At 32.4% G+C, this 14,694-nt stretch overlaps 1 protein-coding gene across 3 annotated transcripts in view; it reads right to left on the bottom strand.

Annotated features, from left to right (window-relative positions):
- Positions 1-283: 283 nt before the first annotated feature.
- The window catches only part of LOC129962509 (PR domain zinc finger protein 1-like), an 83,297-nt gene continuing 68,886 nt past the window's right edge, over positions 284-14,694 (bottom strand). For all 3 annotated transcript variants that reach the window (XM_056076254.1, XM_056076255.1, XM_056076253.1), the window contains exons 5-7: positions 6,220-6,339; positions 3,724-3,976; positions 284-2,681 (exon numbers count right to left, since the gene is read on the bottom strand). In XM_056076254.1, the coding sequence (XP_055932229.1) occupies positions 514-2,681; positions 3,724-3,976; positions 6,220-6,339 (2,541 nt within the window). In that variant the 3' untranslated portion in view covers positions 284-513. The remainder of the gene's footprint in view (positions 2,682-3,723; positions 3,977-6,219; positions 6,340-14,694) is intronic.

Below are 14,694 nucleotides of genomic sequence, written 5' to 3'. Positions count from 1 at the left end.
GAACTATTGAAAAAAAAAATCCTTAAAAAGTGCTATATTAACTGTACAATTCATGCCGTGTTAAATATTCGCTGTTCAATAACCCCAGAGACATAAGAATAAAAGTACTACAAATCTATCCCAGGACATAGATACCAACACAACTCTTAGAGATAATTTATTAGGAGATGGATATTACTTTACTTTAAGCTTTAAAATCGTAGTCATCTGAGAGTTTAAGTAGGGAACCAAAAGAATAGATAAAAACTCAATGAGCCCGCAATAAATAAAACAAAACTATATCTAAGCCAACACAGACACATTCTTAAAATTATGATTTCAATAAATAAAGGAAGGTTCTTTTTTTGTACATTCGCTCATTCATTCACACATCCAGATGAAGAAAAGAAGAAGGAATAACAGTAACAAATACATAAGTAATCATTCGTATCACTTGATAGTTAAGCTGGAAAAAGTCCCGCTTTCCCCACATAAATAAGTTAGTTCATCTATCTCCAGTTGCGAGTGTTTTTTTCAATTAGCCATCACACATTCACCGGAGGAGCGAGGGATATGCATGGTCATAGAGGAATGACAGTCTTGTGATGGCGATCGCTCCTCCTCCCCATGGTCAATAATTTCTGACAAGTCCTCCCCTTCACTCTCGTCCATATTGCTGTAGTCCTCAGACGACATGTAGTCGTACACCTTGTCCAAGTCCATACCCTCCAGAGGCACCTCATTCGGCTTGCAGCACGTTGTCTTCCAGTGAGTTCGCAAGCCTGAAGCGCTGATGTACTTTTTCTTGCAGGTCTGGCAAGTATACGGCCGTTCGTTGGTGTGCAGTCGCTTATGCAGTTTCAAATGCACAAACTGAGTGAACTTGGCTGGACATAAATCGCACGCATATGGCTTCTGGCCACTGTGCAACCTTAGGTGGGTTTTGAGATTGCTGGTACTGCTGAAACGCTTCTTGCAGACTTCGCATTGGTGTGGCTTTTCTCCCGTGTGCACTAGATGGTGTTTCTGGAGATGTGCCAGCTGCGTGAAGCTCTTGGTGCAGACTGTGCACTTGAAGGGACGCTCTCCAGAGTGGGTTCTCAAGTGAACTTTGAGATTTGATAGTTGTCCGAAGGTTTTCAAACAGATATTACATTCGTAATGCATTTTTCCATCCTTCTTTTTGAGAGGATATGGCAGAGACCGATATCCACGAGCACTAGATTGACTGCCTGTCGAGTCGGTGGGACTACTCAAGTTGGGATCTCGCATTTGGTGATAACCATGGCCATTCATTGGGAAACCTCCATTATGTGATGGGGATTGCGATGGGCTTTGGAGGTGATGATTATGATTGGGAGATGGTAGGCCATTTGCATAGGGGGATTTCGGCTTGAGAGGAACGCGAGATAAAAACGATGGCTGGGTGTGATGAGGATTTTGAGCGTATTCAGATGGTTTGGGGCCGAAGCCATTGGTCTGTCCTTCTGCCGATAGGGAATAAGCGTACATATTGAAATGTGCCGGGGAAAACATCGGTGGCATGCTGTATACGTAGCTTGCGGATGGAGCTGCCAAGGGATAAGGTGGGCTGTGCCTGTTCATAGCAGCGGGGGTTTTATCTGTGGAATCAGGACTTCTCATCTCTGGGCTAGAACCTCCTGCATATGGCGCAAGAGCTCCTTTTTTTGGTGGCTGGTAAACTGGCATTGGCTGCTCAGAACGCGATGGTGATTGATGGGTGCTGCTGATTTGTGAATCTGCTCTTGATGAGATGTCGTTGGATACAATTACGCGAACGGGTTCAGTAATGGGCGGTGGGCGTGAGTATGGAAGATGCGGTGGACCTTCAGGAGGAGTCCGACCAACGTCATTTCTTTGCCTTAAGAGTAAGTTCTCTAAAATTCCAGGTGGGGGAACATCATCCTGTTGTGGCAAAACTGGTGGAGGTAAAGGTAAACTGCTGGGCATAATGGATCTTAATGCCTTAGCGGAGCTACTTTCATAAGCTACGAACGCCGATGATTCACGCTTTGACAGCCCATCTTGAAGCAGATTACTAGACGCTGGTTCTGATGCGCTTTTTTCCTCGATGTGTTCTAGTGGTTTCATGGCATGCTCTTGCCGTTGTGGTATAGGTGCAACGATAACAGGTTTCTGGAAGCTTATCAATTGTTTCTCATTAAGCGTCGAAGATGAAAATGGTGCTTTACTACTATCTTCATCAGATTTATCTCTATCGTATGGCTTCTCTGTTCTGTTTCTGTATTTGAAGGCTTTGCACATTTTGAACTTAGCTTCTCGAAATTTACTGTAATCTTCATCATCTTGATCATCCGAATGAGCATCATCATGTTCGCCTTGCTTTTCTTCACGACGACCTGCTCCTTCTTGGAGTAAGGTGAGTGCAGACACCACTTCTCTTTCTTTCGTGCTGAAGTCCAAAGCACAGTCTTCGTCTGAGATATCACCTTCTGGGGGAGTTAGTGGATCGTCGTGGCTTCCATGACTGTGGTAGCCTTCGTCACTTCTAGCACAACTATCTTTTTCACAACCTTCCCCACTCTGTGCGTGGTCATCGTGTGGGAGAGCAGGTAATTCAGGTGGTAAACGTGGCATTTTATTTTCATCGTTGGGAATGTATACTTCGCTGCTGCCATATTCCAGATTTTGGCTGCCTGATCCTAATTCCATATGCTGACCTAAGAAATAATAAAAAGAAAAGAAAAACATCTTAAAGATTTATTTGCATGTTTTATAGAAATTTTAGTATGCAAGGAAAATTTACGGTTAATAAACTGTTATAATCATCGTTTATGCAAATATAGATATTAATAAATGGTACTTTTTGGTTAACCGGGTTGAACTGAAAAGTTTCCAAATAATTTTTAAAACACGTTGACAAGACATGCACCCACTTGTGTACAAACCTAACACTAAAATGATTTTTTAGGGGGGGGGCGTCGTTTTCTTTGGCTTATGCCTAAATTATGTTTTTACTTTTTTTCAATTGTCGACGGTTAAACGAAAAATAACTGATAAGTAATAAAATTCGGGGGATTTAAGTAGAATTTCAAAATATAATTTTGAATCATTTATTATTATGTTTTATATAATATTATAACTTCTGCCGCATAAAAGTTATTGCAGTTTAAAGCTGATTATTTTCATTAGGGGAATTAGGACGATTTTTCTTCTGAAAATCCATTTCCCAACTTTAGTCTTATAAAATTGAAGGCATCTAATTGGCTGCAGAATTTTATAATGTATATAGGTTTAAATATATCCAAAAGATTATAAATTACCTTTTAAAAATGTAACTTAACATGATAATGAAATACATTCTCTCCCCTCCCCCTTACAAAACATGTTTTTTTTTTTTGAGTTTTTGATAGATAAAATTCTTTATATTACAAAAACATGGAAATTTAAACTATAATATATGTTCAAAACCTATGCATCTATTAAACCTAATTTTTTTTTCTCTGGATAGTAGTATATTTTAATAAAGAAAAAGATTATGCATTTTTTTTTTTTTAGATTTTTATATTACATAGCATCCAATATTGTTTTATTTTTTTTAAAAAATATTAAAATAAAAGTAATTTTACTGCAATTATTCAACCTATTCCACATGTTAATTGAGTGTTGAATAACTTTATAATTCTTTTTTTTTTCGTGAGCATATCGATTTATAGTTAACCAGAGCATGAAAAATAATAAAAATCCGTAATTAGTACTTACGAATTCTTTTTAGCATTAGTTCTCCAGTGAGTGGATATCCCAGGCGCTGTGCAAATTCTTTGCAGTACCATACCGTAAGTTCTTCATCGGGTAACACTGGCCTACATGTATAGAAGTAAATCTGCCTTTTGATCTGGCAGGCCACTAGAGTTTGGCCTTTTGTGGAATAGGCGGGGTTGACGTACCTCATCCAATTAGATTTCTTAACGTCCAAGCAATCTATATAGTAAAAGTCCTCTTCGGAGCAATACACCTGAAATAAAACCAAGAAAAGAAATGTAGATTTAATTCATTTAAATTCATGAATGATAATTACAAAATATTGGTTTAGGAGTCTTCTATGAAATTGATAATTATCGACTTCCCTTGGTATGTTCAAAAGGTTTCGAAGGACTCTTTAACTAAAATGCATGTATGATTCATCATTTAAAAAAATGATTAGTTGCTTCATACTGAAGTTTTCTTTAAAATAAAATGTATATGCGATCTATTATTTATAAAAATCATTAATTGCTTGATACCGAAATTTTCTTTACAGTAAAATGTAGATGCTATTCATCATTTATAAAAATCATTAGTTGCTTGATACTGAAGTTCCCTTTACAGTAAAATGTATATGCGATCCATTATTTATAAAAATCATTAACTGCTTGACACTGAAGTTTCCTTTACAGTAAAATGTATATACGATCCATCATTTATAAAAATCATTAGTTGCTTGATATTGAGGTTTCCTTTGCAGTAAAATGTAGATGCTATTCATCATTTATAAAAATCATTAGTTGCTTGATATTGAGGTTTTCTTTACAGTAAAATGTATAAGAATCATTTGTTGCTTGGTAGAGAAGTTTTCTTTACAGTAAAATGTATAAGAATCATTTGTTCCTTGATAGAGAAGTTTTCTTTACAGTAAAATGTATAAGAATCATTTGTTGCTTGGTAGAGAAGTTTTCTTTATAGTAAAATGTATAAGAATCATTTGTTGCTTGGTAGAGAAGTTTTCTTTACAGTAAAATGTATAAGAATCATTTGTTGCTTGATAGAGAAGTTTTCTTTACAGTAAAATGTATAAGAATCATTTGTTCCTTGATAGAGAAGTTTTCTTTACAGTAAAATGTATAAGAATCATTTGTTGCTTGGTAGAGAAGTTTTCTTTACAGTAAAATGTATAAGAATCACTTGTTCCTTGATAGAGAAGTTTTCTTTACAGTAAAATGTATAAGAATCATTTGTTGCTTGGTAGAGAAGTTTTCTTTACAGTAAAATGTATAAGAATCATTTGTTGCTTGGTAGAGAAGTTTTCTTTACAGTAAAATGTATAAGAATCATTTGTTGCTTGGTAGAGAAGTTTTCTTTACAGTAAAATGTATAAGAATCATTTGTTGCTTGATAGAGAAGTTTTCTTTACAGTAAAATGTATAATAATCATTTGTTGCTTGATAGAGAAGTTTTCTTTACAGTAAAATGTATAAGAATCATTTGTTGCTTGGTAGAGAAGTTTTCTTTACAGTAAAATGTATAAGAATCATTTGTTGCTTGATAGAGAAGTTTTCTTTACAGTAAAATGTATAAGAATCATTTGTTGCTTGGTAGAGAAGTTTTCTTTACAGTAAAATGTATAAGAATCATTTGTTCCTTGATAGAGAAGTTTTCTTTACAGTAAAATGTATAAGAATCATTTGTTGCTTGGTAGAGAAGTTTTCTTTACAGTAAAATGTATAATAATCATTTGTTGCTTGATAGAGAAGTTCTCTTTACAGTAAAATGTAGATACTATTCATCATTCATAAAATTTATTAGTTACTTAATACTGAAATTTACTTTACAGTAAAATGTAGATACTATTCATCATTCATAAAATTTATTAGTTACTTAATACTGAAATTTACTTTACAGTAAAATGTAGATACTATTCATCATTTATAAAATTTATTAGTTACTTAATACTGAAATTTACTTTACAGTAAAATGTATATATAATCCATCATTTATAAAAATCATTAGGTGCTTGATATTGAAGTTTTCTTCACTGTAAAATGTAGATGCTATTCATCATTTACGAAAATCCTTAGTTGCTTCATATTAATTTTTTTTTTTAATTTAACTTTAAAAATAGCATTTTCTGTTTACAGCTACATGTTGCAATTATTTTGCCAAATTTCCTAATACTGACAAATAAGAAAAATAATTGATTAAAAATATCAGACACGGCAACAAAGCTAAAGGAGAAAGTTCATAGACGAGCAGTTCATATAAAATATATACTCAGTTCCCTCCTGATTCAAAAGCAGAAGACATGATTTTTATTGTTCTAATTCCAACAGATATGAAAGAGCACGATCGAAAATTCGTATGTATTCCTTAATTCGAATTATGTCTGGAGTGATGATCGATGTTAGAAACTGAATTCACATTTTGAACAAAAAACCCTGCTTTTAAATTGTTTAATTTTCATTAATAAGTAAGGACAAGAGTGGAAAAAAAATCAGCACTTACCCTCCAGAAGAATTTCCGATTAGCCTCGGGTGGCACTTCGTCTTGTCTGTAAATTTCGCCGACCAAAGGTCCGAAGCGGGTACCTCTGGGTATGTAATCAGTGCTCCAAATGCCCTGAACCTGCTCATGCAAAAAGAAACGGTTTTATTAATCACAACGGGAAATGAAAATATAATAATCGGTGTTTTGTAAAATACTTTTAAGTTTCAACATAAAGAAGAGCATTGTGTACTGCGTACTAGGTCATCTTTGAGTCTGGAACACTCCACATTTTTACACGCAAAATCCTCTTGAGTGAAGAAATTCAAGTTTAGACAGATACGAAACCACTTTTGAGTATGCGCATTAAGTGTATTGTGTATATAGTCAAATTTGAGTTTTGGCACTCAAAATTTGTATAGTTGTGGGGATATTCAGTGGATACATAGTGGGAACATTCAATCTCTAATGCATACAAATTCAGTTTTGAGTATGCGCATTAAGTATAATGCGTATGTTACTGTCAATGTGAATAATCGGTTAGTATTAATACTAACCGATCATTATTAATAATAATCAAACATGTTAGTATTAATACTAACCGATTATTCACATTGACAGTAACACGTATATGGTCAAGTTTGAGTTTTGACATTCAAAAATTTCATAGTGGTGGGGAAATTTAGTGGATACATAGGGGAGAATTTAAGCTCTTATGCATACAAAATCCTTTTTAAGTATGCGCATTAACTGGAATGCATATATGGTCAAGTTTGAGTTTTGACACTTAAAAATTTTACAGTAGTGGCAACATTCAGTGGATACATAGTGGGAACATTCAAACACTAATGCATACAAAACTATATTTGAGAATGCGCATTAAGTTTAACACATATATGGCCAAGTTTGAGCTTTAACACTGAAAATTTTTATAGTGGTGAGGATATTCAATGGAACATTCTAGCTCTGATGCATACAAAACCATTTTTGAGTATGCACATTAAGTGTAATGTAAAGCGCATACAAATCCGCCTTTGAATGTCGACATTCAAAACTTCCATTCATATGAGAGTGGTTTCCTATATATTCCTTTGAGAGTGGGTACATAATTTCTTTAATAAAAATCATTTTGATGCAGGACGCTCATTTTTTTTTTCAAACTTTGTTTCAACTTTGTATCCTGATACAATACTGAACGCTATATTTATACCATTGAGCTGTCATATGTAGTAAAAAATTCTGTTTAAATTTTTTTTTCTTATATACAACAAATTGTCATGGTTAATAATTAAAAAATATATATTATTAAAATAAAAAAAGTATTCTGAATTTGATGCTTCCTGGGATTTCAACATAGTTGAAAATTCTGAATTTGAATCGTGGATATTTGAATTTCAATATATTCCATTATAAGTAAGACTTAAAAACATGAAACAAACGCAAAAAATACAAAAAAATTAAATCAAAATATAGAATACGTTTCATCAACATGAAAATAAACTGTCACTTTTAAAAATAGGTAAATATATAAATGATGCATATCAGAAAAGTTACGTTGATATTAATAAGAATTCTAAAAATCAGCGGAAAAATTGAATTCTTGAAAGGGATATACAAATTCGTTTCTCGAGTACATAGAAGAATAAGGCCTATTGCATAGAACTTTTTAAATATTTTAATTAGTAATGATGAAAAAAATCATTTAAATAAATAATTAACTCTATAAATGAAGAATAACTCTTACCTATTATAGCGATACAAACAACAGTCGAATTTTTAGTTAAAAATAACCTAAATTATTTTAGGCGAAGGTGGTTAACAAGATAACTGAAGAAATGTCTCAAAAATATACTGCGAGAGCGAAAGGAGAGTTCACGATATACTTTTTATCGCTCCTGCTGAGAACGACAATTTTTTCGTTTTCAAGGCCAAGCGGAGCACATGGATCGGGAAGCCAGAAGCTGTGCGAGAAGCAAAAATACCAAAACCAAACATCATGTTATCTAGGAACTCCCTTATCAGAGGAGGGTATTTAATTCGCAGGATCTCATTACCACAAGCGGAAGATGGGCGGAAGGAAGTGTTCGCAATCATATGGGCGAATTCTGCATCCATGTGAGAATATGCTGCGGTCATTAACAAGCTATCGAGAGAATTATTTATATGTTTGAAGAAAAAAAAAATCGCTGCATATTGTTTCTGAAAATAAATTATGGCATTATATACCTATTTAATCAAAAGAAGGAAATAAAACATACATGAATTGTATTTCGAATGATTTTCAGTTTTATTCTAAAATGAACTATTAATTGATTCTGCATTTTTATTCAAATATTGATTGGATAAGGACTCATTAAATTTTATTCTTCGCATATAAAGTTTCAAGTTTAGTTTAGTTATCTTAATGTCCTGTTTTAAACCAATTTTGAAACAGACCTCATAATTTTGAACCACGTTCAGGCGATGAGGGCGACATTTGAAATGGCAACCCCTTCTCCAAACTTCTTCACCAGACCCGCGAGAGGGGATTTGGATCCGACGGATTTACAGTTTCTTATTACACATAGGTTATTCGATGAAATTGGGTCTCACACTTGCAACCCCCTTTCTTCGTGACCGAGACTTTACCATTAGGATACTGCGTCCCGGTTGACGCTTCAAAGATCGTACAGAAATCGTCGAAAATATGGATCGTGAAATTTTTATGTATTATCGTTCTGTGTCCGTATAAAATCATTTATGTAATCATATCTTTCCTCCGATTTTTCCGGCAGTCTGTCTGTGAATATAATAATTCAATATCCACGAGCTAGATGAATAAATTTTGGTGAACTGAAATACGCAATAAGCTAGACAGATGAAATTTTTCTTTGTTCTTGTCACTAGAATTGAAGATCTATATGAAATTTTGAACAAAATCAGTCTATTTATGACTGTCTCTCTCTATTCGTATGCATGTATGAAGGCAATAACTTAGAGATGCAGATGTTTTTTTAATATAATAATTGAATTTTGAACCAAATTTATTAAAGAGCAAGCAGTCCGTTTATTGACTTGTACGAATGTATATGAATAAGATTCAAATTACAACGAAGTGGAAATTTCTAAATGATGTTATCAAATTAATTTAACATCAAGAAAATTTGTCTCAATCGAGAAATGAATTTTATCAATTAAATACTAAGTAATAATATATGAAAAAAAATTGAATTTTAAATTATCATTTTCAATCAAAGTAACTTTTTTTACTATTTTTTTTGTAAAAAATTTGTAGAGCTGAAGAATCTCCGCAATCGGCATAAGTTTCTGGCAATTATGTTATTACACTGAGAAAATATTTTATAGATTTAAAATAAGTCGCCATTGTTAACCAGCTTATTTGCATGGAATGTCGAATGTCTTGAATTTAAATTGAACTTGTTATACATAATTTGATATTCTTTAGCAAGATACTATTAAACTTCAAGCATAAATTGTTTCATTTAATAGACATGTGACTGCTCTATTCATTGGATCATAAAAGTTTCTAATTGAATAAGTACATGGCGTAATTTCTTGCCGCCTATAATATAAAATTGTAAGTTGACAGCGTAAACTTTGCTTTCATATTGCTCATTCAAAAGACAAAACTGACCCACAACATTAAAATGGAGCAACATTTATTGTTATTATTATTTTGTCCAAAGAGTATTGATTGGATTATAACAAACTTTTACCGGCTGCACCGACTCGCCAGAAAGCACAAGGAAAAATCTGAATGACCCGACAGCAACAACCTGGCGAGAACTATGGTTGAGTCTTAAGGGTCATCACTAGCCCAAGTACAACCCTTTCCATGGGAAGTACGTTCCGTCATCAATAGGAGGTATCAGACCCCCATCATTTCTGTACCGGCCAGGGTGGTGAGAACCAACCACCATACCGGAAGCTTCTCATCCTCGTTTCTGAGGTGTCCCCCGATGAGAGTTAAAAAACTTATAAAAAGAATAATAACAGTAATCAGTAAACTTGATAATGTAGTAATAAATGCACTTAAGATCTTAAGAAGTCTTTAGATTCGGCAAAACGTTTGGTGAAAATAAAATAAAATTCATTGCAAGGAAAATTGTTTGAATTTCATTGCAAGAACAAACCGACGGCCATGGTCTCTTCAAAATTTTCTCACATATGCTCAAATACAATCGTTATTCTTTTTTCCTTCCATAAAACTGTAAAACTTAGGCAAGAACATGAATGCCTCGAGTGCTCAGATTTTTATTTTCATATCCGCCATATGAGAATCGTGTGTCTCGCAATATAGTAAAGAAGACATGAACATGTGTATTAATTACATGGCATTGACCAGTTATAAAATATCGAAACTTGACATAAATCTTGAGTTTTTATAGAATCTAGCTTGCGATATCTGATGCTTTTTTTATGGCGATTAATCGTCTGAAAACCATACTTTGAAACGGAATTAAAATCGTAACCCAAAGATCGCATATCAAATTTCATTCATTTTATTAATTGCATTTACAAACATGCGAAAATGCAGATCAACACAAGCTCAATCTTTTCACAGACCTGATGCAAAATGTGATAAGAATCGATTGACAGACGGCCAATCCCTGAATGGAATTTGTGCCAATATGATACATTTTTAAACTTTAGATTTTAAATTTAAACACCAAATTTCATCTCTCCAACTCTTTACATTTTATAGATGTCGTGTTCAGTTGCATTAGGACAGCATGACAGACAGACTTTTTGAGAATGTATTTCGTTTAAAATTCAACAGAAATCTACAAATTAGACGTAAAGTCTTAAATACCAAATTTCGTTCGACTACTTCAAAGCATTTTTGAATTATCATGTTCATAAACATATATAATTCCAGAATTTTTTTTTAATTTTTAATTTTTTGTTTTTAAGAGAGGACAGGGGCATAACAATTCGTCAAAATCTCGAATTCGAATCAGTTGACGATGACAACACTTTCTCTTTATATACTTCTTAATATTTTCCAAATTTATCGTCGGAAACACCAATATTTTTGTTTGATTGTAATTAATATAAATTATAATTAATATTTTTTAAAAATCGCTAAGAATAGAATATATATGTATATATTTGTGTATGTGTGCCAACTAATTTATCCAGAGTATACATATATATATATAAAAATACAAGTATATATAAAAATACAAGTGATATCTTGAATTTTAATAGGCCAATAGCTACACCCAAGTACTAAGTTCAACATATAAACAACATATTTTTCTGAATAAGCACAAAAAACAGAAAAAAGCTGATGGCACGGAATTCTTATCTAGAATAATAGTGTTCAGATATCAATTTGCGACAAACGAAGGCCAAGGACAACTTTTACTTTTCCCTCCTTTCATATCATGTCCCGTTCTTTTATTTACATTTCTGCTCAGCACATTTAACTAGATAGGAGAGGACTTAAATTTAAAATGAAAATGAGACTTAAGTGAGACTTGCGTTTGAAATGAAATGAGACTTAAATTTAAAATGAAAGGAACAAAATAATTTCCATTCAATAGTTTTGGCATTACATTTTGCAAATACATTTTTCTTTAAAATACACAGACTTGAACTGTCCTCGTTGGATTTTCTTCTTTCTTTCTTTTGGAATATGGTATGAACTCTAAGTAATAAATTTTGAATTAAAAGGTTTCAGTTGAGAAATTGCGGAAATTGGGAGCGTGAGATACTAGTTCAGATTTTTATTATCTGCTCACAGTTAAAAATTGCGAGATAAGTTCCAAAACTGCTCTGGCGTAGCTTCAAAAATACAATATCTCTTCATTCAGTTTCTATAAATAGAGTAAAAAAGATAGATAAAAACTGTACAAATAGTGTAAAAATCTGTACATTATACAAATGATAGATAAAAACTGTACAAACCATGTACAAAACTGCACATTCTTTACAGCTTTGAAGTTTGAACTGCCCTCTATGAATTCTTTTTCCCTTTTTTTATTTTATAAAGTATTGTATCAACTTTAAATAAAAATAATTGAATTAAAAGAGTTCATTTGATAAAGTGGAGAAATTTGGAACTGGTGTCCTGGCTTAAATGTCATCCTGGTTATCTGATGAAGGTTAAAACTACCAGGCTCGTCACAAAACGGCTCCGACTCAAAAATGATAAATCTAATTAAACTTAGCCGAATACTTTTTAAAAAGAAAATAAAGAAAGCTGCAGGAAAAGTTTGAAATCTCGCTATATTTCGCTAAAGCGTTTATTCAATCAACGTAATATTATCTAGTATGTTGTCATTTGACTCTCTCAATGTTTTGTGACATCTGTTGACAGTACAAATGTCACAAGGATGTCGAAGTGATGACCTTCTAAGGAAAACAGCAGTTTCCCAAGATAATACGTCATGCATCTTATTTAACAGTGGCGCCATCGGCAGTAGAATTGATTTTGTTCTCCAGATATTTTTCTTTTTAGTTTTTTATCAATTTTGTTATGTTATATGTATTCGTATTTTGTCATTTGTATTCCAATTCCAATTGATTTCAGTGTAATTTTCTTTTTTTTCTTTTTAAATAAAGTCTACCTACATTTATACCAAACCGGAAAGGGGTCATATCAGCTCTAGAAATGGAAGTGTGGTGTGGTATTAAGTGTTAAGGTATTGACAGAGCTTAAAATCCATTTCAACTGAATTCAGTTTTGTTGTTGATCATAATATTTGCATAATTTTTTTTGCAAGTACAAAAGGAAATTTTTAGATCATAAAGATCAACTTTAAACAGCCGAATAATATGTTTATAACATCAAAGAAAATTTGTAATGATATTTCAACCAGGTATAAGAAACTGTAAAATTTTATTACAAAAAGAACCTATAAATCTTTAGAATTCTAAGAAATTTCAATGAAAATAAACGAGGGAAAGGGTATTTTGAATAATAACAAAAAGACAGAAAGAAAAAAAGAACGCCCAATAGTACTCTTCAATGGATTCTTTTAAGACAGGTGAAATTTATGTTTTTCAACTACATAATATTAGAATTTTCCTCTGTATCCGTATTTTTTAACAAATGGATCTTACGGAAAGCATATAAGGCTCTGATATAGCCAATATCTTTTCTATGATAAATAACTAAACTGAGTGAAAAAAAAATCCTTTTTCTCTTGAGAGAAAGATAACTACCAGTTTTAGATACTGACTGAAGAACATGCGAGAAATTTCAATATTCAAAAGAGAAAGATGGAAGATTTTAACACTCAGAAAAGGCAGCATGAAAAGTAAAAACACAATGCATCTACATTCAATATGTAAGAGCTTAAACGCACAATAAAGATTTATAGAAAACACAACAAAGAACTTTCGTTTTGTTATTCAAATTCTGCTCCTCAAAAAATATTCAATTTTTCCAATTCTCTCGCCATTTTTTCCCCATCCTAAGCCAAAAGCTTAATAAACTCTCGATCACTGAAAGCCTCTCACAGGCAAAACAACTTTTCCTGCCGTTTTCTCATATTGCATTGTACAGAATGTTTTATTATTCGGATTTCAATACCGCATTTTAATTAATTCTTTCCTTTCTGCACTTTCTGCTGCTAACAATTAAGAAGCTCAACCTATCTTTCTTCCCCTATGCGATAAAAAAAAATGCTTGTAAAGTAACCAGGATTTGTGACAATGCGTTTAAAAACAAGCGTGGGAATAATCAATAAGAGGAGCTTGGCGAAAAAGAGATGGAAACAAAAATATTTCCCGCCAGATTTACTGTTGCCAGATGTACTAATTAAATTACCTAATCTACGTTTTTCATACCGAATTTCAGTTTTTACATTAATAAACAAGAAGTGGCTGTTTTTGCAATGCTAAATTTATTAAAATTGAAAGTGAATTTTCCAAAAATCAGGTATCGTGTTTTCAGAAAAATTCTTTAATTGTTTCCTTTTTAAGAAGACTTCCTTCAAGTTGGATTCTTTTTAGACTCTTTCCAAGAATTTTAATATTCTGATCATTTTGAAAAACTTAAAATCAGGTTTCTTGAAAGGAACATTTTCTTATAGACATGTATTTTCTCCGAATTAACAAGCTTCATTAATGAGCCTTCATTAGTACAAAAGAGGAAAAATTAAATAGGTTAACACTTGCGCTTCAGATGTTTTACCATCTTTTTCTTAGGAATAAATAGCTATAATCGTCTAAGATTATTTTATGAATCTTTGTAAATCAATTTTTTTTTTCAGAAATATACATTTTTTATGTCATTAGAATCATAGAAGATCTGTAACTTATTTATTTGATTGTATAAAATGTAACAGACGAATGTAACAGAGAGCGAATAAATGTAACAGATAAATACGCTTATTTTTTCCTTCGAATTAATGAAACATATTATATGTAAAGTGACAATAGTTTTTGAATGGGTAGAGAAAATTTAAATCAGAATATATTTGCTCCCTTTTTATATAAAGATCGTCGTAGATATTCTTTAAAACTAAATTTTAAAAATCCGTT

The sequence above is a fragment of the Argiope bruennichi genome, chromosome 3 (genome assembly GCF_947563725.1).
Source record: "Argiope bruennichi chromosome 3, qqArgBrue1.1, whole genome shotgun sequence".
NCBI classification, from domain to species: Eukaryota; Metazoa; Arthropoda; class Arachnida; order Araneae; family Araneidae; genus Argiope; species Argiope bruennichi.
Note: the sequence above shows the minus strand (reverse complement) of the source record. Positions and strands in the feature narration are given on the sequence as shown.